This window comes from Colias philodice, chromosome 11, assembly GCF_061535455.1.
Source record: "Colias philodice isolate Cphi_HAF_F1 chromosome 11, ilColPhil1 Martin Lab GWU primary, whole genome shotgun sequence".
Taxonomy (NCBI): Eukaryota; Metazoa; Arthropoda; class Insecta; order Lepidoptera; family Pieridae; genus Colias; species Colias philodice.
This window is the reverse complement of record NC_143096.1, coordinates 4,992,386-5,019,305: the sequence shown is the minus strand read 5'-3', so window position 1 is coordinate 5,019,305 and position 26,920 is coordinate 4,992,386. Positions and strand designations below refer to the sequence as shown.

At 32.0% G+C, this 26,920-nt stretch overlaps 4 protein-coding genes and 1 long non-coding RNA gene across 5 annotated transcripts in view; 3 read left to right on the top strand and 2 right to left on the bottom strand.

Annotated features, from left to right (window-relative positions):
- The window catches only part of LOC149484549 (uncharacterized), a 163,123-nt gene that overhangs the window by 81,888 nt on the left and 54,315 nt on the right, over positions 1-26,920 (bottom strand). The gene's annotated exons all lie outside the window — the stretch shown is intronic.
- Positions 1-26,920, bottom strand: part of LOC149484550 (uncharacterized) — a 46,015-nt gene that overhangs the window by 5,304 nt on the left and 13,791 nt on the right. The window lies entirely within an intron of this gene.
- Positions 16-5,712, top strand: bora (aurora kinase A activator-like protein bora). The gene is made up of 8 exons (XM_089700731.1): positions 16-238; positions 329-493; positions 714-850; positions 923-1,008; positions 1,815-1,994; positions 2,726-2,941; positions 3,999-4,281; positions 4,368-5,712. Exons 1-8 carry the CDS (start codon positions 114-116, stop codon positions 5,183-5,185), a joined length of 2,010 nt encoding a protein of 669 aa, XP_089556857.1. The 5' UTR covers positions 16-113; the 3' UTR covers positions 5,186-5,712.
- On the top strand, positions 6,500-18,149 carry LOC149484553 (pancreatic lipase-related protein 2-like). The gene is made up of 11 exons (XM_089700732.1): positions 6,500-6,936; positions 7,086-7,203; positions 10,468-10,615; positions 10,871-11,032; positions 11,476-11,571; positions 11,681-11,828; positions 12,335-12,558; positions 12,975-13,140; positions 13,715-13,853; positions 17,475-17,666; positions 17,935-18,149. The coding sequence occupies exons 1-11, from the start codon at positions 6,834-6,836 to the stop codon at positions 18,017-18,019; spliced, it is 1,581 nt and encodes a 526-aa protein (XP_089556858.1). The 5' UTR covers positions 6,500-6,833; the 3' UTR covers positions 18,020-18,149.
- On the top strand, positions 18,954-20,139 carry LOC149484552 (THUMP domain-containing protein 1 homolog). Its single transcript, XM_089700717.1, has one exon. It carries the CDS (start codon positions 19,106-19,108, stop codon positions 19,970-19,972), a length of 867 nt encoding a protein of 288 aa, XP_089556843.1. The 5' UTR covers positions 18,954-19,105; the 3' UTR covers positions 19,973-20,139.

The following is a 26,920-nucleotide window of genomic DNA, read 5'->3' as shown; positions in this document are numbered from 1 at the left end:
TTATTGCAACCATATCCATAGCCTCGGCGATATAAAAAATTAAGGTGTCAAACCACAAATGCCAAATTGGAGCATTTACCGTTTATTATTTTTTAAATTTCGTTAGGTTCAAAATGAGTGATTTCAAAAATGAAGATTTATCAAATATAAATAATAAATGTACACCTCAAAAGAAAAATAAAGTGCGTAATCCTTTTGATAAAGTGCTAGTAGAAAATCTTCATAAACCAATATGCAGGTTTGTTATTAATTCTAAATTGTAAATTAGTACATAATCTAGGTATTTTTAAATCGTGGTATAACATTAATCCCTTAAATATTTATACAGCCCCGGTATGTGCAAAATGTACAAAAATAAATCGAGCGGTTCGTTTCGATGGGACATAGACCAAGCATGTACCTTAGTTCCTACAGATATTATCGTATGCAATAGCCAGTTTGAGCCGTCCCCAGATCCAGCGTTGGAGAAGATCGCTGAAGAAGCCACTGAGAAGTGAGTCCGTCAAAAATAATATTCATTTTACTATTACTAGATGTAGATTGTATTATATTGTATAAGCAAATAGCCCTAAGTTTTAATTTAACATTAACAAGTTCATTGAACTGAATATAAATCAAAATATAGGAAATGTAATTTTTTGAAGTACATTACCTGATGATTGTTTATTCTTCATGTTGATGCCACTTTTTTACATTATTTTTTCATGTTTTAGATTCTTTTCCCAAGAGTTAGTTTTACCAAGTCCCATGGAATCATCAAAGAAACTGCAACCTTTATTACAAGCAACATCTTCAGATTCTAGTTCCAATGTATCTAGTCTTGTGAAAGAGTTAAAATTTGTGAAAAGTGGTAAGTGATTATAAATCCAATGTTAATACTTAACTGCTTTGCTGTTTCATTAATTATAACAAATAAATTTAGTTTCAGTTCAAACAACGCTAACATTACCACCAACACTCCCTCCTGAATTAGAGAGCATTTTACAACCATTCTGCACTTTTACACAGGTGATTAGTCATTATGTTATTTCAATAACAATAACAAGACATTGTTGTTATCTTTAATTATATACAGGGTGGAATTTTGTAATGCCAAGGAGGGAATACTCTTTATTCTGTAGATAGAAAACTTAACTGTTAATTTTCAGAAATCTAATAGGTAATACAGTTTTCATCCTTTAAAATATAATTGAATTTTTCCTTGGCTAAAATTTCCCCCTGGTGGCATTATGAAATTCCTGTATATGAAGTATTAATATGTGTTGGTATACCTAGTTAATATTATATCAGTATAAGAACTTGTTGGGCATGGCTTAATTATATAATATGATTGAAGCTAATGTTTAAATTTTAATGATCAAACAATTTTTTCATTCAAGGTTTCAAATTTCAATAGATTGGGGCTGGGATTTGTTATTTAATAAAACAACTAACTAGTTTTCTTGTTGTGCTTTTAAATACCTTATTTATTATAATGCTGATATATTGTAAAATGAACAATATTTTTTTTTGTGTACTGACTTGTTCAATTTAGTGAGGCAGGAGAAGGGTCAACTGTTGTATCATTACTGGACAATTAATTTATTTTATGTGTAACAGATATTTTACAGACTAATTTATGTTTGTTTATTTTTGTCTCAATGTATTCCATCACAAGAATAATAATTTTGTGGTATAAATTATTCACTTGTGATTTTTTTATTTAAAGATTAAAAATAAACAAGAACCCTAAATAATAAATACATATTAGGCACATTTACTTTATTATAAATAACTAATCAATACATAAGCTCAAATAAAGCATAAAATTCCAGGAACAAGCAATGTTTGATGAATATGAAGTCACAGCAAACGGTTCATTGCGTAGAACATTGTTCTTTGAGGAGCAAAGTGATCATGATGACTCGGAACATACAGATGAAGATGTAAGTCATGAAAAGCGGTCACCCTCTAGCTATGAAGAACACACACCAGTTATATTCAGCCCCGATTTGGTAAGTATGTCTTTTTTGCATTTATTAATGTTGAAAACATCGCTGTCCTGCAAACTGTAATTTTTATGTGGCAGGCTATTGTTAATTCTGTGTTTTCGCAATTATGAGGAGAATAGATTAAAAATCTATTTCCAAAGGTATTTTCTTGCAACCTATAAGAAGTAAAAACCAACTCTTAAATATAAGAGAAAAATATATTTATAGAAGATATATTCAAATTTCAGTTTCAAGTTAGGCATTTTGTATATAAAAGAAATGCCACAATGAAAATATTTGAACATTATTTCTACTATTGCATCTCCTATATGTTTTGTTTTCCAAATGGTAAAAAGAACGCTCTTTGTGAATTATAATTCAGATTATGACAGGGGAATAAATTAAAGGTTTTATGTGTAGATATTTTATACATTTATATTTTTATTTTTTTGAAGTGAAACTTCTTTATTGGGGTTGGAAAAAAATTTAGTGTAACATTTTTTCGTTACGCGTGACATTTTTCCATTACGTGCCATCTTTTTCTTATCCCTGCCACGCGTGATTCGACGTATTTCTGTAAAGTTGCATATAGTAAATTATTTTTTGAAAAATAAGGTCATAAAGAAGTTTCACTTCTTACGTGTGTAAACTAGTACACGCACACATTTTTTTACTATAAAATACACCTGAAAATAGAATTGCTTTTAATTGTAAAATGAAATTAATGTGTACCATTAATCAACAATTACTTCCAGAGCTGTAACTTTATATCAAAAGGTATGAAGCGCACATTTGGGACTCCTCTGCAAGCTGGGTCGAAACATAAACCATACAGGAATAAAATATTGGATGTTGTTGACTTTGAACCGTGTTTCAGTCCTATTGAGTTCAGAACTCCCAAAGGTTCAGCGACATCGTCTTCACTTGCGTCATCATCGATTTCACCTGTAACAAAAGTTAGCGATGAGGAGGTAAGTTTTTGTCTCATTGTTGCAATGGTGAAAACACCATACTATGCACTACCATGCACTTACACCATCTCGTAATATGACCATATTAAGTGTGCTTTGGTTAAATGTATATTATATTTCATATAGAGCATAAAGCCTTGTTTTCGTGGGAAACATAATACATATTATGTTGAGTAACAGTTAATCAACGTTCAACGTTTTTCGTTCGTTCAAAATTTTGACAGCCAATACTCAACCTATTGATTTGTTTCTTAACAAATGATTACTATGAATACGAGTTTTAAGACCTTTGTTCCATCACCAAGCAACACTGCTCGCGCTACGCTTTCAGCTGGGCATGCGACGTTGCCAAACCGCTGCGTATAAGTGCGCCGTGCCGTAGTAAAATACTGTTTACGCATATAATACCATTCTAAAACTGTCTCATTTATGTTGCTATTTCTCCCATTAGTTTGTTACCATGAGCTAAACACGTAAGAAGCACTTTTGTTTTCCATTTTAATTTGGAAGACAAAAACTGATTAACATTGACTGATAATATGCTAGTAATTGCAGACAAATTATACGAATCCTGTAATGCATGGCGATACATACATTCTAGAGCCGGGCGTGGTCCATGCTATGCTTATTTTTGTTTCTAATACGTTCATAGTCATGGTATGAGATGGTGTGGTAGGTCGGCTCCTTAAGTGTTAGGAATGTATCTGACATGATCTATAGTCAAACAGTTTCAAAATTTTAAATATCAGGATTTGTTAGCATGCTTGTCTTTCAAAAACTTGTATAGTTCGATTCAAACTCAATAGCGGTTCAGAACTTAGGTGCAGGTACGAGTGCGGGTGCGCACAGATCCTTTAACGTCCCGCTAATACCTAAAATTGTTTTTTCGATGCTCCGAGCCGCCATTTAGTTTGAATCTATACATTATTGTTAAAAAGGGAATGGAAAGTAATTTTTAATTATGTGAAATGAAGTTATACTTAATTGAATGTCACAATATTAGAAATATATTAAAAATTAAATATCCAATGTACTTACGTACTTCTAATATTTTTAGAAAAACAATTTCACCTCACCGGAATCAGAAGCTATGGCAACATGTCTCGACTGTATCGTTTGCGAAAAGAATGGCGTCTGCTTCTGTAAAACGACACCAAATAAATCTTTATTAAAACGGAGCACGTCACTTAAAAATTCGCCGCCTAAAAACAAGAGAGGATCTTCGTTGTCAGAAAAACGCAGTCTCAGTATGTCGAGCTTGCATCGCAGTCGATCTGTACAGAAGTTAGATTTTAGTATGGACATGAGTGTCGACGAATCATTTCATAACACTTCACAGGGTAAGTTTTTAATACAAATTTATATATGCATGTAATATGTATGTATGTGGATTTTTTTGGTATTTATGATGAATTTATTTTGGCAGGATCAGAAACTACCTCACCAGACAGAAAACAAGTGACATGGTTGGACACAAATGTCAAACAATTAGCTAAGTTAGATTCTTTTAAGGGGCAATCTCATGATATCCAGTCTTCCACAAGAATAAACTTATTAGATGAAACTCCCATTAAGGGCAAACGAAGGACTAATGTCGCCCATGAAATTAGCAAAATACGTGCACAGGCTACACTCAGCCCGTTGCATATGTCCTTAGATAGTAGTTTAGATAATTTTGATATACCTTTTAGCATGGAGGACAAAAAGATAGACTTTAATACCATTGATCTCAAATTCTTGACTGAAAATGTGTCGGAATACGAGCACAGTTCTAAAAATACCACAAAAGTAGCAAGTGACTCTTCCTCAAGCTATAAGAAAGTCGATAGTGGATTTAACGAAAATACTTTTTACGCTTCTAGTTATTATGAAAGTGCCATAAAACCTTCAGAATTGACTATCACTAGTTTAACTAAGGGTAATAGTAGTAAGACGGCTTTAAAGGAAATTTCCAACGTAAATTGGATGAGAGTCGACAGTGGCTTCAAAGACGAAACGTCGACGGACAGTACTCAGTTCTATCCCAATGAGAGTTCTAATAAAAAAATTACTATCAATCATTTCTCTGACGTAAAATTTGATGATAAGGAAAATGAACTGAACGACGATATTGACAGAATTATTCCGCCCCCAAATAAAAACGATGCCATGTCTATTTCGGACTTTTTTAATGAAGATTTAACATTTACTTGTAATTTTTCTTCAACGCCGTCGAAAAATAAGTCACGTAAAGTCAATTCTTAATTATTTTATAGGAAAATTCAATGGGTATTTTATAACGCTTTATAAGTAATATAAATGTAATAAATTAGTAGAATAATTGTTTTTGTATAAGGTAATTTAATAATGGCTAATATATTATTGTCGTTTTCTGTAAAATTTCGATTATGTTTATAAAATATGTATGCTTCTTCTTATGTTTTCCGGCTATTTTAATAATCTTATTTTCTGGCCTGATGACTGATCCTTTTTCAGTATATGACGTTTTTAGGAAGTACAGTGTGTACTATAAAGAAAATTTCATTTTTAAATGACTGTGTATGTATTTAGGAAAAAAAGCATAGAAACGACTTGCGTATATTTTTATATAATTTTGATAAGAAAAGTCTCGACGCAATGCCATTATTGTGGATTGTTTATGAATTTGTAAAAGACTTGAGATGACCGTTTTTGCATGAGATTTTGTTTTGATAATTGCGTGTTTACTTCGATCAAGTAATTTTTATTTTGAGCTTTTAAGACTGAACATTGTAGAAGATATAAATAAAGACATAAATAAATAATTAATAAATGTATTTTTCTAATGTAAGTGATTTTAATATTTTTTCCTATATGATTATTAATTTATAGTTGTATAATAATATATGTATGCAGAAAATTCGATAGTATAACTGCTTATTAAAAATCCTGTTTAGGTTTACCGTAGTCATGGTAGATATAGCGCCCGGCAAACATCTTGGACAAAAAGTGGCGTAGTGGGGGAAGTTTGTGCATCAAGTTTTAGTACATTTTTATATGAGCAAGCTTCCACCTCTACGCTAAAAAGTTGTCAAGTTACGTGCCGGCAACTATACCTATGTATTATTATTGCAAATCACTGTTTATAAAACTTCTTTTTCATGAAGAATTATCACAGTTGTATGAACTTTGCAAAAACAAAACAAATTTACTAATTAGTATACATTACTTATCAGAAAATTGTAAAGATGAAGACAACAAAGTCCGCTTTATTGTTTGTTTTATACAATGACGATTGTGACATCATTATTTTTACTATAAATCGTAAATAAGTGCCCTGCTGCGAAGATAACTAAGGTAGATCCCTAAATGATATTTACAAACAACAGCTATCTATACCTAAACAATTACGAAAAATAAAATGAGCACCTTTACTTTGTAATTAATTAATATGTGCTATAAATAGTAATTTCCATAACAATATTTTATATTGCTATCCCAATTATCAAGATAGTTTATCGTCACGCGTACATGATACCGCGTGTGTCCAACCCGTAGTGTATCTGCACTAATAATATTTAATTACTCGAGTGCTTCACAAACTAACAGACCTCTCGTGCGTCAATCATATTTAACAAATAACCGCTCATTGATAACGTCGTAACCTCTGTTATCGGCATATCCCGGAACGTCTGCGAACTAGAAGCGATGCGGATCTATTAGGTAACAATGTCCAAGCAGATGAGTCTAGTGCATTTATGATTCTATATAAACAAGGAGCGTCTCGAAAACATTTCATTACGCTGACAATCGGACAATTAACAAGAGCGTTATTCGATACTCGGTCAGACACAGATCGCATTACATTACACGTTTTGTTATCGTCCATAGTGACACGTGCTTTGCCATACGAAAGTTCGCGTGAAAATTAAAAATGTATAATAGGACAAGTGCAACTTTGATGCTCCAAACTATAATGGTCTTAATGGACAAGCAGAATTCGACCGATGTGACCAACTTCCCGAGCTCCTTCTACGGTTAGTCAGTTTCAAAGTATGATTTGCATGATCTGCATGGTAATGAGATGTCTTCACAATGTAGTATTGTGCCGGACAATAGTTGAATATAATTATTATAAATATATGAAATAAAGATATGTTATATTAAATTGATTTAATATTTCAAGAGGATGCAGAGATAGAACGTTGCTACAATGTATACGGGTGTTTCTCGAAAGCCTATCCTTGGACGGAGCACCGCCCAGATAATAACTTTCCTGCGCCGCCGGAATCTTTAGGAGTCAGGTAATAAAAACATTTTTTTTTTTCAATTACTTCGTAGCCTTGATTGCTCTTTCGATAAATCTCAAAAGAGTAATGACAACTAACTTAGTAAAATTAAATGTTACAATAGCAGGAAGAGAGAATGAAAATAATTGTATTGTTATTTAATAAACAAATGAAAACCGCATATTAAACAGTAACAAAAAATCGTAATATAATTTAAATAATGTACAAGGATTAAGAAAAATAAACCGAATACTGCGCGGCTCGTTGGTTGCTGACAAAAAAGGGTTTTATACAACACTGGTCTTCAGCAGCCTCTTGTGACATGGAGTAGAAAGTACTGTACTCCATAGTCCATACCTACTCTACTCCATCCATCTATTATATTAATATTTTTTTATTAAAAAAAGCTAATTCGCCTTTAAATTGAAGTACTAAACGAAATTTACATGAGATCACGTCACTGGGGGCACCAGCTTTCAAATAAAAAAATAATTATCAAAATCGGTTCACACACAGGTTTAACAAACCCAAAATAATATAGTCGAATTGAGAACATCCTTTTTTGAATTCGGCTGAAAATAAAAAATTATTCTAGTAACGATTTCGCTATATAGGATTTAGATTATATTTATTTTATGTAATTCACAAAAGAAAATTGGCAATCTCTTTTTAATTATGTACTAATATATCATATCACTTTGAGGAAATCTATTTTCGGTAGAACTTGAGAATTTCACAAGTTATAAATAAACTAAGTGATAACAAATAAATTTATATGTCCAATTATTATATTTATTATACCTATTCATACTATTTTGCAAACTATTTATGTTCATTTATCTCAGAGCAGAGTCCAGACGTTATAGTCCAGGAGGAATCGGCGCATGAGTACCGAAAACTATTCCACCTCAATTTTTTTACGTGATCCTCTTCAAATTGCCCTACTGATGATATAAATGCATGTTGCCATGGGGCAACCCGGTGCCATATTGTTTAAACCGAAATTGTTTAAACAATTGCAAGGAATTGTTATTTTTCAACCGGACAAATTTTTTTTATATTTTTTATCGAAATACCAATAAAAAAGGTCCAATTACTTTTCACGATAAAGTTAATATTTTCAAAGATATGAATTTTTTAAGGTTTGAAAAATCTCAAATTTGGGTACTTTCGACCCATGAAAAATATATTTAAAAAAAAAATAATATATAAGTAATATTTTTTTTTCAATTCTCTATACAATAGTTAATAATATTGTTAATAGAGATTTAAGAAAATTTCATTGTTTATATCTGTTTTTTAATTGTTAACTTCGCGCGCTCACAAGTACGCGCCGCTTACCTTTAAGTATCGCCGTCTCTCTCTTACTCATGCGCTGCATCGGCCTCTCTGTGTCTTGAATCATTATTTATCATTTATCTTAAAAACTATCAACTTTATCAAGATTTCTAAAGAGAGCAATCTTATTAATAATTAAATTGTCTACAATTTGTTTCTTATATATTTTTTTCTGAAATCAATTTTTTTAAAGTTATTTAAGCATAAATTGAAACATGTAATTAAAATTACTTTTTTGTCAGTTTATATTACTTTTTTGTTATTGAAACAGCAAGTAAGGTAAAAGACCCAGTTATTGACACTGGCCTAGTTGTTTGACACTCGCAATTTGATTTTAATTAAAAGAATGAAATGTTCTCAAAAAACCAAAGATCTTAAAATTTTTAATTCAAAAATTATATTTATTAATTTATTAGAATTGATTTGTTTTTTTTTTAACTAAAATAAAATTTAAAGTGTCAATAACTAGGTCTTTTACCTTATTAATTACATTGAATAACTTCTTCAAACGAAAGTTATAGATGGAGAAGTATGAAATAATAAAACAAGATTTAAAAATAAGTATTTATTTATTATCAATATTATTTTTATATATTATATTCTTACAGTCTTCTGAATCACAACCACATAGAAGTATGCAACTTATATTATTTGTGAGCGCGCGAAGTTAACAATTAAAAAACAGATATAAACAATGAAATTTTCTTAAATCTCTATTAACAATATTATTAACTATTGTATAGAGAATTGAAAAAAAAATATTACTTATATATTATTTTTTTTTTAAATATATTTTTCATGGGTCGAAAGTACCCAAATTTGAGATTTTTCAAACCTTAAAAAATTCATATCTTTGAAAATATTAACTTTATCGTGAAAAGTAATTGGACCTTTTTTATTGGTATTTCGATAAAAAATATAAAAAAAATTTGTCCGGTTGAAAAATAACAATTCCTTGCAATTGTTTAAACAATTTCGGTTTAAACAATATGGCACCGGGTTGCCCCATGGCAACATGCATTTATATCATCAGTAGGGCAATTTGAAGAGGATCACGTAAAAAAATTGAGGTGGAATAGTTTTCGGTACTCATGCGCCGATTCCTCCTGGACTATTACTCTTACGCCGTATCACAAGTTTCAAATTATAGTCGGTGTAGTGACTTGAAAGTTGAAATTGCCTATCAGTCATCTATCAGTCCATGATCATCATGTTCGTATAAATTGTTAGAAGGAAAATCAATTTAATTATTATTATGAATAGTATAAAACTTTGGAAAGTCCAAAATATATACGAAACACGTACGCTTACGTACGTAGCCGATTCACCCATGACGGCCGTTGGGCATTACATTTATACTTCGAATTGTCTTGATGAAAAAAAAATCCTTTAGTAAAGTACCACGTAGGTAGGTAAATTCATGAAGCCAATTCATCATTTCATGAATTAAGAACTTGAATTAGTAATGGTACTAGCATTATAAAATATGTGCTATTGGTATATAAGACCACGGCCCTTAAACTTAATAAAATGATAGAAAGCCACGCCCCCAACAAAGCGGATCTAAATATTATTGCTAGTTGATACTTTTTGTCATTACCCTGGTATTCCCAGTACATTTTATCTATGTAGGTACTCAATGTGTCGTCCCTGATAATAAAGGGGGCTCGTCCGTGACATCGATCTATCAATACGAAGACTAAACAAATATCACAACAAATATTTACGTCCCGTAGTTGCACTGTGACGTATTATCACTATGATAAACTCGTTAACTAATTACTTGCAGTGTACTTTATTCTACATAAACATCGACCTTTGGACTGATGCGTATCGGTATACGAAATTGTCCCAAGGGGCGAAGGGTTAGATAAAGTATCAACTGTAACAAAAAAACATTGCGAAATTTTTAATCGATGTTTTTTTTTTCATTTATTATAGGTATGCTGTGTTTACAAGAAGAAATAGAAAGTTACCAGTGCTTTTACAAGCTACAGATGTAGAAAAAGTTCGAAATGCGAATATAGATCCAAGAGGACCTTTTTATTTTATTTCTCATGGGTTCCTTGATGGAGGTCATAAACTATGGGTTAGTTTCTATTAATTATTCTAGATATGTATTCAAAACATAAATAAAAACACAATAAATCTGAAAGTGTGGTCACAAAGACGCGAACATCTCATGACCCTTGACACTTTTTTTGCATATGGAAAGTTGGTCAATCGTGCAGACATACACTTAATAATTAAATTGCAATGATGATTAAATTTGCAAACTTAAAAGCTTAACATCGATTATATTACCTTCATGGCTAAAAATTAACTATCTATACCTATTTCACAGATACAAAACATGGCAGATGCGCTTCTCAATTTAGAAGGGAATGAAGCTGCAACAGTCACTATAGTGGATTGGCGGCGTGGTTCCCAACCACCGTATGGTCAAGCTGTAGCTAATATACGACTTGTGGGGGTCATGACGGCACATCTTATACATACATTCTATGTAAGTATTCATCCTACTACTATTATAAAGGCGAAAGTTTGTAAGTATGGATGTTTGTTACTCTTTCACGAAATTACTACTGAATCGATTACAATAAAATTTACCACACATATAGAGGGTGACTTGGATTAACACATAGGATAGGTTTTATCCCGGAAATCCCACGGGAACGGGAACTATGCGGGTTTTTCTTTGAAAACGCGGGCGAAGCCGCGGGCGGAAAGCTGGTAGGTACATATTTTTAACTGTTTCGATACAAGTTGTCCGAATAATATTATCAATAATTTAGCTAGATGTGACAATTAAGTTCACACCGTAGTTATTCTATTCATGAATTATATATTCGAGAATCGAGTCAATTTACTAAACAAAAAAGAAATAACCATTTTATTAGTATGGTATTTATTTCAAACTGTTATTCATAGGTTTTATGTTTATTTCAGATAGAGCTGGGCTTATCAAACTTGAACAATTTTCACTTTATTGGTCATTCCCTTGGTTCCCATTTAGCCGGTTATTGCGGCCATTCCCTGCAAAAAGTAAGTGCTAATAAATATAATTGTTCGTGTGATATATCAATACATTATTGTTTGTTGATTGGTGTATGTTAAGATAGGATTTATTAAATTTGTTTTTATTTTATTACAGAGATTTAATCTCAAACTAGGACGGATAACGGGTCTAGACCCCGCGGCGCCATACTTCAGTAATACGGTCACTTTAGTACGACTGGACAGATCTGATGCTGAATATGTAGATATTATCCATAGTAATGCGATGCCGCTGTACTTTTCAGGTACTTATTGCATTGCTTTAAAAATAATTTGTAATTGTTCATAAAATATTTAAAAAAAATTTCATTTATTTTATGAATTTATATTATTGTGCATTCTAAAAAAATTACATAACGATGGACACCTTGGGCGTAGTTAATTTGTTTAATATATTTAACAAGGAAAAAATAAACAATTCCTACCCACAAAGCCAACCCGTTGATTCAAATAACTCACACACGCACACACACGCACTAATATAACAATAATGTCGCTATTCGTATGTTCGGAGAAATCTATTGCGTGACTCTTATCTACACACACATTAATAACTAGCCTTCCTCGACAAATGTGCTATCTAAGAATCTATCGAAAGAATTTTTCAAATGGGACCAGTAGCTACATGGTCCGATTTGAAAAATTCTTTCGATTTATCCTGAGATTAGCGCGTTTAAACAAACAAACTCTTCAGCTTTATAACATTAGTATATATTATGTACTTAACATAATATCAACGATGAAATTCCAGGTTTTGGCATGTCAGAACCGATAGGCCACGTAGATTTCTATCCCAACGGTGGTTCTACACAACCGGGATGTAAGGCAGAAAATGCGGGGAACCAACGTTCGGGCGATATGTATCAACAAGTTGCGAAATTTGTTGCGTGTGACCATGAGAGGAGTTATGACTTCTTTACTGAGAGCATTGCGCCGAGCTGCCCGTTTATGGCTATACAGTGTAAATCTTATGAGGTAAGATGAATTTATCTTAACAGGATGTAACTTAAAATGTGTAGTTTTGGATGTTATATCTATCTACTTCTACTTCTACTATCTACTAATATTATAAAGAGGAAAGGTTTGTATGTATGTATGGTTTTCACGTTTAAACTACTACATTTTGATGAAATTTGGAACAGACAATCTTTAGACCCTGAGAAATAACATTAATAAAGTTATTGACTAGAACGACGACGCTATAGCGTAACATGCACAAAGTCTCATTAGATTAGAATATTGATAAATTTGTATAAATGCATTACTTATTAATATACAATAAATAAGTGTAAGAATTATCTGCCAAAACGGCCCACTATCTTGTAAAAATAAATGATATTTCTACTTTATATGTAACTATTAACTTCTAACCCGCTTACTTATCATTACAGGCATTTCTAGAAGGCAACTGCACAACATGTGACAATAAGCACCTATGTATACCCGTGGGTCTTCACTCCCAAAATGTGTATAAGCGGCTACAAATGGGCGGACTAGTGGATTCCAATTCTAATGTCGCTCTATACGCTTTAACTGGCAATACGAAGCCATATTGCAGTAAGTTGAAATATATTTGAAAACTTTTTTATTAGTATAGCCACAGAATACATAAAAGAGGTTAGAAAGGAAATAGGGACTCATTTGTTTAAAAAAAAAGATGTGTGGCACTCGGGGACTGCCGAGGTAAAGCTATTGCATACTATGCCTTCAAGCCACACCTCCGCGCCCGTCGGAGTGGGGAGCGTGAGGTTTTTCGTTACGTAATTTCTGGATTCAGTCCCCGCGCTCAAAGCCCGCGATAAAAGCTATGCAATAGCTTTAAAAGTACTAAACTCTGCAATCGCGACTATTTCGCAATAAACGCAATACATATAATGCGCGAACGCCTATGCATTGCAAGCAATGTATGCGTGCCTGTCCCGCCCACGTGCCCCTTCTAACTTCTTTTATCTGCTTTGAGGTTATAACGATATTAAAAAAAAACGAAAATTGTACGTACTTTAAAATTTAAAGTATACTATACGCAAATAATATTATTGTTTTTTTATGCATTAAAAATTATTTATATAGAAAATTATTTACATAAAAAAATTACACAAACCAATAAACTAACTGATAATTTTATTTACAGGAGTACACTACGAAGTGAAAGTGAAAGTGTCGAATTCAACTGAAAGTAACATCCACGGGCCCGATGTTGGCAAAGTATCAATAACATTGGTCGACAGAAATAATAATAAGAGCGATCATAAATTCCTGAACGATGAGCAGTAAGTATCGCGATTTTGATAAACACGTACTAAAAATAGTCTTGTAGTGAAAGTTGCATAACAATGTTTTGAGGAATAATATTTATTTTTTCCGCCCCAGTATCTAATTTTTGTATTGTTCCTTAGCATTTTCAAATATTTATAAAATATTTTAGACAGAAATCTTAGTATTATTACGCCAACAAAATTTAGATGCATTAAAAATATTTAAGAAACAAAATTTTCATAAATTGGATGCTTAAGGCTGCAGTCTAGCAAAATTGCGTTTTCAACAAGTTATTTGACAATTTTTTCCCGGCTAATGAAATGATAAACTGAATTTTTTTTTCTTGTTTATCAATTAGTGTTATATACGCAATGCGCGTGAATTTTTTCACATTTATAAAGTTACTTTATGTTACCTTAATCAGGCCTTCAAGATAAGTCTCTTTCCCCCAAAATCATTTCGAGCTAAGTTTGTGCACTCACTACGTTGCAACCGATTACAATTTACATAATCTGATCAGCGCATTATTATCCTTATATAGTCGTTATTAAAAACTGCTGAATACAATTGCCGAAAAACTTATGATTTTCTTAATTAGAGCGTTATAAATTCATTAAATTTCCCATTTTTTGCCTTACAAAATCGATTGATAAATACTGCTAAAAGTTATTTTTTCCATTAATTTATTCGAGTTGGTTGAAGACCAATGAGTATTAATCCTTTAAAAATTTTTTTTTTGAATTTTGATAATTCTTTAAATATTAAAAAAATATTTAAAATAATAAGGAAAAATCCTAGCGAATTTCTTTAGTCGCGCTCCTTGGGCCGGAGCGTTCTGACGTGTGCTCTACGCTCGATTTTCCTTCATACCGAAGTGAAAGTTGCTCTACTTCATTAAATTTAATATTTTTGTTAATTGATTATTTTTATCTTAGTTTTGTGCAAATATTCGTATTTTTAAACATTTGATTTCGATATGGAAAATAAACGAAAAAAATACGCGTGTAACTACTAGAAAAAAAATTATCTTCGAACATAAAGTTAATGAAACCAAATAGATTGCAAAGGTGATTGGCAACAATTTCTTTATTTTACGGGGTGTCAGTAAAGGGATGTATATTTCTTTAAAACTAAAGTAAGCTCATAAATTTTCTTATAATATATTTTTTTTGAAGTTCCAAAAATGTTTATTTTTCGTTTGAGAAATACGAAATATAATATAAACTTGTATTGAGAACTTGAACTTCCCAAGTTCATCCGGGGAAATCCCCATACGGGGAAAATGATTTGTTTACTCCAAAATTGATCCGAGGTGTTTCAATTTTTTCTTCTAGTCATTTTCAACGTAGCGGCATGTTGTTTGATTATTAATTTTGTAACTTAAATACAGGATGTTGGTTTTATATTCTGATCTTACAGACGCGCTGACAAATTTAGTCCACCATTTCTAGTTTAGTCTAACTACAAAACTACCAAAAAACTCTAAGTACCAATATTAAAACGAATGGATTATCATCACATCATCAAAATTCAGTGGGGTTGAGAACTAAACAAACAGAAGTAACAGAGATGCGAAGAATAAAAAAAGAGGACGAAAACGATAATTCGTTGATGCTTTCCCTTTTCGACGTATTGTTAGGGTACATCACCAATCTGCAAAAAACAAAACTGATGATTCCCAATTGCTGATTAAAAATGAAAAACAAATAATCGACAACAGTGGTGAAAATTTGCTGATCACAATGAAACATCCTTCAGTGGTAGCAGATTTACTCATTTAAAATGTATCGGTGAACAGCGTAAAGGAGAGGAGGACAGGAAAACATTATGAATGTGGATGGTGGATTGTATACAGGATGTAATCGATAAGTATGTGCAGGCGATTATGACGTTATTATTGCAGGTATCAAAAAACTTAAAACTGATATCGAAATTACTTTACCTAATGAGCAAAATGACAATAATAACTTTTTAAAAGTATAACGAGAAATATCTAAAAAATTTACTTTATACACTCCCATATCAAAAAGGGAAAATGGGACTAGTAGAAGTTAAATGTCTAATTCCGGCAAAAGACATGAATGCGGAAGATGCGGTTAAAAAAAAATTTAATATTTGAAATACAATGCAAAAAATAACACTTTTGTCATAGATAAGAATCATGACTATTTTTTCCAAATTCAGGGACAACTAAACGTTGCAGAAGCAGAAGTCTGCTTATTTGCTGTTTGGACTGGAGTGAATCATTCGTTAAAAATAGAATATATAAAATAGAATATATAAAAAAGTATGTAACGTTTAGGCAAAATAAAATGATGGACCATTATTGGATTTTACATAAATTGCCTACTGTCAGAATTGATTGATTCGAGACTTCAGCATTCGATGCGGCCATCAAGGACCCATCCTATATCATTCAAGCGATTGAAAAAAAAGAGATAAATCCAGTGCAACCGATAAAGCATCAGAATGCTAGCAAAAGATTTATTAGGTTTATCAATATAAATCTATATAATATTATACATAATATAATAAATCTGTAGAAGACGCGAAGACTGACATCCGCGCGGACGGAGTCGCGGGCGGAAGCTAGTCAGAAATAAATATCTTTTGTTTTCATTTGCGTATTTTTCTATTTTATAATTTTTTAACACAAACATTACATTTTTTTTATTAAATACAAAATTTGTTTATCCGTTTTATTAGTTAAACTGAACAACTTTCACTAAGAAACTTAGGTCGAAAAAAATGTATAGAGTTATGCATTTTGTATGGAAAGCTTATTTTTTTTATATTTCGTCCAAATTTCTTTGTAAAAGTTGATCAGTTATATAAACATGAAGTTGAAGTTATCAATAGAAAGTATTCGCAAATTTTGTGTACTGATAAAAAAAAATCACCCGGTGTAATTTTCACGAAAATTGTTTCAAATTGTCATTTTTGGTACTTATTACGAATATTAAATTATACGAATGATTTAATTTTTAAAAATTAAGTGGAGCAACTTTCCCTTAGTACATTTGTATTATTGCACGCCTCATAAGCGAAGCGTTGAGGTGGGTACTACTGTCCCTTCGCGCAAAACATCTGATTTTTCAAACTTAAAATGTCTTTATGTATCATACATTGCACTTGTAAGATAATACATACACACACATATTAAGAAAAAACACTATTTTTAACGTTCATGATATTTTTGATGTCATTTTTGTTATTTAAACTAGTTAAAAAACAGTTTAAAAAAGTTCTGTCTTGGACGTCCGTGTGTCTGTATGTGCGGATCCTTTTTCTTGTTAACACGATAGCGACCGAAATACTTTACTAATCGAGTCTTTTTTTTTCTCTTACGCTTGAGTATGCTCAGGAATAGAACCCTTTCATTTTTCAGGGTCTGATTCGATGTGGTTTAATTGTTATTAAATAAACAAAAATAATAATTAATAAATATTTATTAAAAAAAAATTATGAGGCGTGCACTTTTGGATTTTCCAAATTATTTACATATAGGATGACAGGATGCATTTGTTTGCACTACTAGACCAAGCCCTTAATAAAAAATATAGTTTAAACCAAGTATTAAAAAAAATGTTATACTACATTGATATAAATATACTAATTAATCTTTTTTATTACAGAAAATATTACCGGCCTGGCGATACGCATACGAAATTAATGGCGTTCAAGGATACAGGTCACCCGCCTTTATCCGTTATCGTGGAATGGAAATACGAAACCAATCTATTAAATCCTATGACATGGAGATTGCTCAAATCTTCAAGTCTTTATATTGAATATATAAAAATATCGTCGATTGAATATAATTCTGAGTAAGTTTTTTTGTTTTTTATTTTTTATATTACCTATTTGTAACTATTTATGAGATCAAGATATATATCCTTTTATTAGGAAGAAAGTTTACTGAATTAACAGAAAAAGCACTTCATTAACTTTCAATACAAATTTGTATTAAATTTTATGGTTCTGGTGTAATAAATCTTGATAACATTAAGGGTAGTTATACCCGATACCTAAAACATTTAGTTTATAGCTTGATAATATGATTTTTACTAAATTTTCGTTGTTTTTTTTTTTCAGTATAACTGTTTGTCCGAAACAGAAGAAGCCTGTGGTTGCTAACTTACCAACAATAATGAAAACAAAATACTGCATTCGAACATAGCCTTATAGCTAAACAAATTTTAACTTGAGCTTTACAAGAAATGCAAATTGACCCCAAAAAGTATTGCCATAGTATTTCATTTTTTAAGTTATGTTAACTATATTCTTTAAATATATGTCTATGTTATTCACATATTTTGTTTTAAGTAGGAAAATAAACAATTATTAATTAAATAAAAGTAGTTTTATTGTTTTTGTCTGTTTATAGAAATTATTTTATATGTTACTACTGTTTTTACTGCAGTTACTTACAGCTAAATTTGTTTCAAATGTTATATATAATTTATTTCCTTATTCCATTTAATCAGAGGCGTAGCTACCGCCTTATCAAATAAACGGGGCCTTATAAAAAAATTATTTCTATATTGCAGAAAGATTGCAGATATCGCAAACAAATTAAACGGCGCTCCCGAAAGACTAGCAACACCACTTCTAGTATATAAACGTGAAAATTTGTGTGGAAGGATGGATTTTATTTGCCCCCTAACAGAAATCCCTGATTTGTACGAATAATTTGGTATAGTCGCCCATCTTGAATTAGAAATTTAGCACACGTAGCGTATAGTAAAAAGTCAAACCCTTCATGTGCTAATCATATTTTGAAAGAGTCTGAGAGAGAGCCGTGGCGGCCGGCATCTTTGACCGATTTTAGTCAAACATAGTCAATTACTACCAGAAGGAAACCAGCTTCCATTGAAAACAAGATTGAAAATAACCGCTTAAAAATTAAAACCTTAGATTACAAATTAAAACATTCATATTTTGACGGAATACGATGCCACGTGGATGCCACAGACGTTCACGGAACCATGCACGGAACCTTAGCACGGAACATTCGGCACGTGGCGAAATACGGAACTAATGCCGTCATCTTGTGAAACGTCATCTGTCATCTTCAATGACACTGACAACTAAGGAACATACGGTCAAAATGTCAAATTAGACAGTTACAATGCGAGCTGCGATATTGAACTTTCTGCTAAGTTATAATGTGATTTCATAATTCAATTCACGTAATAATTGTTATATCATTGAGTATTATTTGTTGTAATAAATCGAGGAAGGGCGTGTGTTATAGTGCTCTATAATGGGTGATACAAGAAAGAAGAAAAAGTATTACTTTCGGAAAAGTAGAAACAAATACTTTTTAGAACCCGGCTTTAGAGGTTTCTTTTGCACATGTAACTTTAGAGAAAAGGACTGTGTAAAGGAAATGTACAATTTGCTGAATGAGTACGCCGGTAAATTATATCCAGACGTGGATAAGGAACCGCCTGTCGTAGCTCCGGCTGATCGTGATGACCAATCTGATAGTGATTCAGAGAGTGAGACTGACATTGGAGATATCCTCCGACGCGAAGTGAACTCCATTAAAAATAACTCCCAAAAATCTCTTAGGCACAAACGTTTTCAAGTAGTGGAAACCGGTGCATCCAATTGCATTTTCATAAAGACTAATCTACCTTGCCCAGAAGAACTCAGTACAGCTATAATCAAAGATTTGAATGCTACCAAAGTTCAGAAAACACGGCACGTGCTGCGCTTCTTGCCTATTATGGCTACGTGTAAAGCCAATTTACCAGATATCATGGAATGTGCGGGAAAGCTTTTTGATAAATACTTCTTAAAGCAGTCTTCGACATTTGCTGTTATTTTCAACAAGAGGTTCAATAGCAGTGTATCTAGAGATTTGGTGATTAAGGAGTTGGCTGAATTAATTGTACTAAAAAACTGCAACAACAAGGCAGATTTGAAAAATCCTGGACTATGCATTATTGTTGAAATAATAAAGGGCATTTGTTTATTAAGCATTGTTGACAATTATTATTCATACAAGAAGTATAATTTACATGAAATATGTAAGGAGGAGACAAACAATGACCATGAGGAATCACAGGCAAAGAAATTTAAACCTGATGTCCCTGAAGAAGAAGTGAATTCAATAAATAACTAATTTACTTTCCAACATCTACTGTTAAATTATTTTTTTTTAATCTTCTAGGCTAAGGCAACCTGTGCCCCCTATATCTATAATTCTTGCACCAAATGTTTTTCTACTATGTACTTTTTAATTAAATCTTTCACTAAGATATTATAATAAACAATATTGTTTAATGAGAATACTGGTTTTATTATCTAAATAAATATCCATAAATGTGATAAGACCTTATATAAGTAATAAAGAGCAATACTGGTTAATGTAAGCAGTTGTGATGTAACCAAATGTATGACATAATTATTTGAATTATGTAACTGTTACAATGTATGCAACTGGCAAGGCTACCCGATTCAACATCTGCAAAACATAGAACCTTTATGTTGTGAAGTATGAAGCTCAACTCTTGAAGTTAATACTATATTCAACAGATGGCGCTGATGCTAGTCGCCCACGGTCATAAACACTACGCAGTGAAAAAAAGCCTTTAAAAATTCATACTTAATAATTTATTTAACACTTGTTTATAAGAAAATTAATTTGAAAAATTTAACTCAACGGGATTCGAATCCACGTTCTTCATCTTACAGACGCTATAAAGTATAGAATATGAATGACCACAATCGAACTTTTTTAAATTTAATAAATTTCATTTAATATGTAATATTAAAATGATCATTAAAACATAATAAATTATTAAATATTTGAATTCATTCACATTTTCTTATACGCACGCTCTACACAATATTTATTATATTATTTAATAATACATATATTCTTAGCAGGATATTTACATTGTACAATGTACATAACTAATATATTTTTTGGAAATAAACAGTATTTTCTCGTAGTTATGTACTTATGTACATTAATATTTATTTATTTCTCGTAATATTTTCAAGCTTCGCTATGTTGAAAAGATACACCCCATTATGTGGTTCACGACACTGAAATAAAGTAAAAAAAAAATTGTATTCTTAATTTAAATAATTGAGTTCGGTAGTGTGTATTATAATTATAAAAATAATATAAGTATCTAAGCCTTTAGCTCGCATTTCGAATTGCCAAGTAGAGTTAGTTAACTATTATCTATTACAACTGAAGACATAATAAATTTCATTCAAATCTGTCCAGCCTTTTCAGTACTACTTACGACTATTGACATACCACAGCCTCTCACATCACACATGCTTTGGCCACTTTATATACCTACGATCGACGCGAAATGTCCTATAATTTGTGGTCATAGACGATGGACATTGTGTTAGCAGAGATTTTGAAACAAAGGGAGTTAATCAACAAAGCACTTGCATTCTCCCGTCAGGCCGGTCTATGATGTTATTGTAGTTTGAACTTTCAATTATTACTTGACGTTGTAAAGCTGTGAGCCTGTATTTTCAATTACTTGAATAAATTGTAGCGCGATAGCGCTTCAGCATCTTTATGACTCTTCGCTAGAAACCGGCTGATCATAAAAGAGATTCTAATAATCCTTGCTTATATTATTATGAAATTGAAATATGAAATATTGGTACGTAACTACAATGTAATAGGTATATTGCTATAAAATTCAATTCCACCATGCATATTTCGGGTTTCAGATCTAAGTAGGTATACTTTGTATTACTTAACTATAACTCCTTACTTATTATTATAACATATTGTACAATGTACATATTTTAGGTTAATATTATAATAAAAAAATCTGCATGCCTTCCAAAGATTTCCCGTATTTTGCCACCCGCGTTAAACTTTGCGAATTTTGGCTCATGTTTGGAATTCCAGAAGTATTACAATTTGGCTTATCTTGCCTACTGAAACCCGCAAAGCAAATGAAATTTATTATAAATTCCTTCTCTGTATAGTCGAATCAAGCTTGCTACTTAAAAACATAAAAACATATGTTATCTTGATGCTTTTTTATAGAATAAAAAAGAACACTAATATGCTAATTGGTGCCTTTTTTCTACTACCTATTAATATTTCATCATCAAAAAGTGAAGTGAGTAATTTTACATGGTAATCGAAATTTAAAAAATAAAAATATGTGGAGGTATCAGTCAACATGAACATTCCTACATTTTAGATAGGTAAGTAGGTACCTAGTTTTCGAGGAAAAGCGGGTAGAAAATTTTCACAGTATCGAGAGATAACTCGATTGTATCTGAAAATGGTTCGATCTGATATCGATGAAAAGTTTATTGGTCGTTTTTGAGATTTAAATCTTTTAAAACTCGATACTGACTTTACTCTTTTAACTGGTTTTTCTTAACCTGTCTAGGTAGTAGCTGGTGAACAAAATTTACGAACATTTTAGGAACACAACGGCATATAAGCTCATATTATTATCATAATAACTAATATAATTACAGATAAATATTATAACATATTTACAAACATTTACAAAAGAATACCTGGGCTTTAGGGCATGCAGAAGCATAGGTAGTAATACACTTATAAAATTAGGTAACATTATTATAGAGGGATAAGATAATTCATAAATACTTTGTAAATTGTACAGTCGTTTACAGATCGAGTAGGTACCTACATCACATTCAGATGTGATACAAATAAATCAAATCTATTGAATGTAACGATTCAACTTATTCCACGAAATTGGACGCCACTTTCAACAAAGCAGCCTTTGATGCACTTTACTGATTTTCTGTGGTGTTTGAGCTGTATTTGACCAGCTCGCACCAAATATGCATTGTTTCCAACGAAACCTGCTGCCAAAACGTATTGTCCTATTTTATATAGCCTTCTGATTTTCGCATGCGCTCAGTCCTTTGACAACGTGTGGGAAGTCGCGCTAATGTGGTATTCGTTAGCTATAAGCTACATACATGTAACAATACCTCTGTCAATTGATGGAGAGGCGAGATAGTAAGTACATAGGTACTCAATCACCATTTTGTTATAAACAACTAGTTTACCACCCGCGGCTTATTTGTATACTAAAACCTTCCTCTTGAATCACTCTATCTATTAAAAAAAACCGCATCAAAATCCGTTCGTAGTTTGAAACATTTAAGCATACAAAGGTACATAGGGACAGAGAAAGCGATTTTGTTTTATACTATGTAGCGTAGCGGGCTTATATATTTCGGTTGACAACGTTACAACGCAAAACATGAAGCCATTTGTATTGACTTATCTTAAAAATAACTACGTTAAAAACAACTTCAGAAACGGAAAAGTAAAAAATATAAAATATTTCTAAAAAATAAATTTGGCGAATAAAATTGGAGATAAGACTGGTGCAGTTCCACAATCGTCTTGCTATTGATACTAGCCAGTAGCCACATTGTTCACTTGCTGCCGGGTGCTCCATATCAGATCGGCCAATAGTTCGCACCATTCTTGTATCGTGTTGAGATGGAACCACCATGGTTATTTTTTTTAGTGCATTTTTTCAACACGAATCAAACGAGCCTATACTCGTTATAAACATAAAGTTGAGTCAATTAATTACTGAGTTCCTATATGGCCACCTTCCGATTCCATCATCAAATCAGCAGCTCTATGTCATGATAATTTTTCATCGCTATCCAATTTATATACGTATACAAAATTTCAGCTCAATCGGTAACCTAGAAGTTAAGCAAAGTTACTTGCTAGATTATCAATAAAATTATCGAGATCAGACAAAAATTAACATAAAATAAAAACTATTGGGCCTACCCGAATGAAATTTTTATAGGACCAATTCGAAACCATTCCGCATCATCCAAAAAAAGAATCATGTAAAGCGGTTCAGAAACCTCGGTGTAATCGGTTAATTAGCAAAACTACCCTGTTTGTGTGTGTTTATCACAACACAAAATATTATGCACTTATTATTTTATGTAATAGGTATGGGACGCTAATCATGTTGCAAGATATTTATAAAGAAACTATATTACAATTTACAGCACTGAATATTCTCTTAGATAAAATAAGGTTGTATAATTTTTTCGTTCCGTTTTTGTGGTGGAAATGAGTGGTGCATGCTAAGTAGTTAACATCAAGAATTACTGTGTGTGGGTCGCAATTAGGTTCTTGGCTTTTTGAGCTTACTGCAAAACATAAACTTATGTATTCAGAAAAATGTCATATCAACAATTGTTAAAATATTTCTAGCTCTGTTTATGCTTGCTATACAGTGCAGCTTATTTTAATTGGTGGAGATAATTACTGAATGCCACTTTAGACACAGACATTTTATTTTATACACGCCTATAAGAGTCTAGGCTACAATACACAATATGATATTGGAGGTACGAACCAGGGTAGAGAGCGATTCGTATTCATGAAATAAGATTTTTGTATTCTGTTTTTATTTAAGTAACGCACCTTAGTTGATAATTTATTCCTATCTTTATTAGGAGATTATTTTCACATAGTTATGTATGCATAAATGAGTACGGTCTACAAATTATAATAACCCACAATATCGCTTTCAGGATTGAATTTGATATGGGTATGACGTCATAACTTGAACTAAAGTATGAAGCCGCTTTAATGCTTGTTTAGGTCGCGTCGGTATTAAAACTAAATATAAAATATCATACATATTGAGATATTTTAGATATAACGAGGGTTCGTTAGGAAAGTTCCCTGATACGATCCGTTGTGTGGGTAATACCTTTCTTGAGCTATCCTCCAGACTGAGCGCTGGAATAACAAGTACAAAACGGACACGGGCAAATCCACCCCGAGTCCCGGATTTGTAACAAAGTGAGGCTTACTCCGTTCACTTCTACATAATATGACCGAAACACTTGGAGCGCAGATGCTTACTGCAGATTTCATATGTGGTTTCAATTCCTTAGTGTCCCTTTTTCTGCATTTACGGTGCTTTTATAACAGTTTTGTTACTTTAGATTCACATGTTATCTGAATACCTACTATTTGTTCGGTAGTGAATATCACCGAGTTCCAGAAACGCTTAAGTAGAACATTGTAATTTGTTTTCACTTTTTATTTCTTTTTACGTGAGTTATTATTATAAATTAAGTTTTCCAGTGTGGTTAAGCACAATGCCTTGCCCACTCAAATGGAATGGAAAAATTGGAAGCTCAAGAGCAAGAACAAGAAGAACAAGGGATTTTGGGCACTCAACTGATGAACTTATGAAACAATTCTCCTTTCGTTCTTCCATAACACCTTAATAATTTTGTCAACACAAAATCACGGTGGAAAGTTGAAATGTCGGAATAATAAGAACATTATTTAATTCGTTGATAAATCTGCGTATAATAAAATATCCACTCGTATATTAAGTCGTCTCGAATTCCTATCAGGCAATCTGCTCAATTATACAGAAACGCATTTTACAAATCGCGAACATTCTCGGGTTCATCGATCAACGCATAACAAATTTGCTTCAAAATTCAATCAAATAAATACTGAGGTAACAGATCCGCTACAAATGAATTAGCGTTGTCAGCTTTAAAGCATCCGTTATAAATAACGTATAGCTTGCAACAATCCAGAAGCAAGGTACCATTACCGTTTCATTCCAGTTTTACGAGGCGTTAAATCGAACCATACCGAATTGTGATTTGCCGCTTTAGGTTACAGCAATAACGTTGGAGTTTTATGAAAATGTTTTATGCTGGCCACAACATGAGTGTAGTTTGGTATAATATAATAGTATAATATGCTAATTAAGAGGGAATAAATAGCAATAAATACAAAGCTTTGATACTCGATGCCAATTACTGGCAAGCAATTTGCAGTAAATGATGTGAAAACGTGACTCTACGTGTGACGCGATAACAACCGACGCTCTAAATTCTAGTGACAACAATTTAGAGAGGTTTGCAATGGGATTCAGAATAAATGGATGAAAATAACATATTTTCATTAATTGACTTATAATTTTATATTCAGATAAAAAATGGAGGCCTACTCAGTATGTTAAATTATAAGCTTTCCATGGTTTGTTATATAGATGGCGTTGTGAAAAGTATCTAAGAAATTTTAATCCGTGCGCGAGCTTCGAGGAATTGTGTCTGAGGAAACAGAAGTTCTTTTTTATTTCAATGACATAATCTAAGATAATATAAAAATGAATCGCAAAATGTGTTGGTAAGCGCATAACTCGAGAACGGGTGGACCGATTTCGATAATTCTTTTTTTTTATTCTTTTTTTTTTTCCTTGAAGTACCAGGATGGTTCTTATGTAGAGAAAACATAAATATGTACCACGGGCGAAGCCGTGGCGGACCGCTAGTCTATAATATAAAAATGAATCGCAAAATGTGTTGGTAAGCGCATAACTCGAGAACGGCTGAACCGATTTCGATAATTCTTTTTTTATTATATTTCTTGAAGTACGAGGATGGTTCTTATGTAGAGAAAACGTAAACATGTACCACGGGCGAAGCCGGGGCGGACCGCTAGTAACATAATAAAAGGATGGTTCATACTACAATTGTTTAGTTTGTAGGTATAGCAACTACCTACTATTAGTGTACCTAATTAAGAAATAGTAAATCTGGAGTGTTGGTAAAAATAGGCTAGCTCTATAAAGAAAATGTATTTCAGGATCGTTTAGTAAGTCGATACCAAACAAATAAACATTTTAACATTATACGTGGAGTTGATATTTAATCAACCTTGTAATATCAAAAATAACTATTTGCAATATAATGTTAAAAGAGGATGTTTTGTAAGGAAACATTTTATACAAACACGTAGCATTAAACTTAGGTCCATTAGATAAAATAGTTCGTACCTAAAACTACTAAAACAACTTTATACGGCACTTATGTTTACTCTCGAGTTTTCTGCATCTTTGGCTGGCAGTAAAAGCAAACTTATCTGCCAGTTTTTATAATCTATGAGAACGATCCAAATTAGATAAACTTTTTAATTAAAGTACCATCGTTTTCGTAATTGCTACGCCTTGATACTTTTTAGTGATTAAAATAACTGTACTTAAGTTGTATAAATGTATATTGTGTTTCTTGTTTTATA

Coding starts and splice junctions, on each gene's coding strand:
- bora (XM_089700731.1), top strand. CDS start 114: ATGAGTGATTTCAAAAATGAAGATTTATCAAATATAAATAATAAATGT. Junction 239..328: donor CTTCATAAACCAATATGCAG/GTTTGTTATTAA, acceptor ATATTTATACAG/CCCCGGTATGTGCAAAATGT. Junction 4,282..4,367: donor ATTTCATAACACTTCACAGG/GTAAGTTTTTAA, acceptor TTATTTTGGCAG/GATCAGAAACTACCTCACCA.
- LOC149484553 (XM_089700732.1), top strand. CDS start 6,834: ATGTATAATAGGACAAGTGCAACTTTGATGCTCCAAACTATAATGGTC. Junction 10,616..10,870: donor ATGGAGGTCATAAACTATGG/GTTAGTTTCTAT, acceptor CCTATTTCACAG/ATACAAAACATGGCAGATGC. Junction 13,141..13,714: donor CAATACGAAGCCATATTGCA/GTAAGTTGAAAT, acceptor TTTTATTTACAG/GAGTACACTACGAAGTGAAA.
- LOC149484552 (XM_089700717.1), top strand. CDS start 19,106: ATGGGTGATACAAGAAAGAAGAAAAAGTATTACTTTCGGAAAAGTAGA.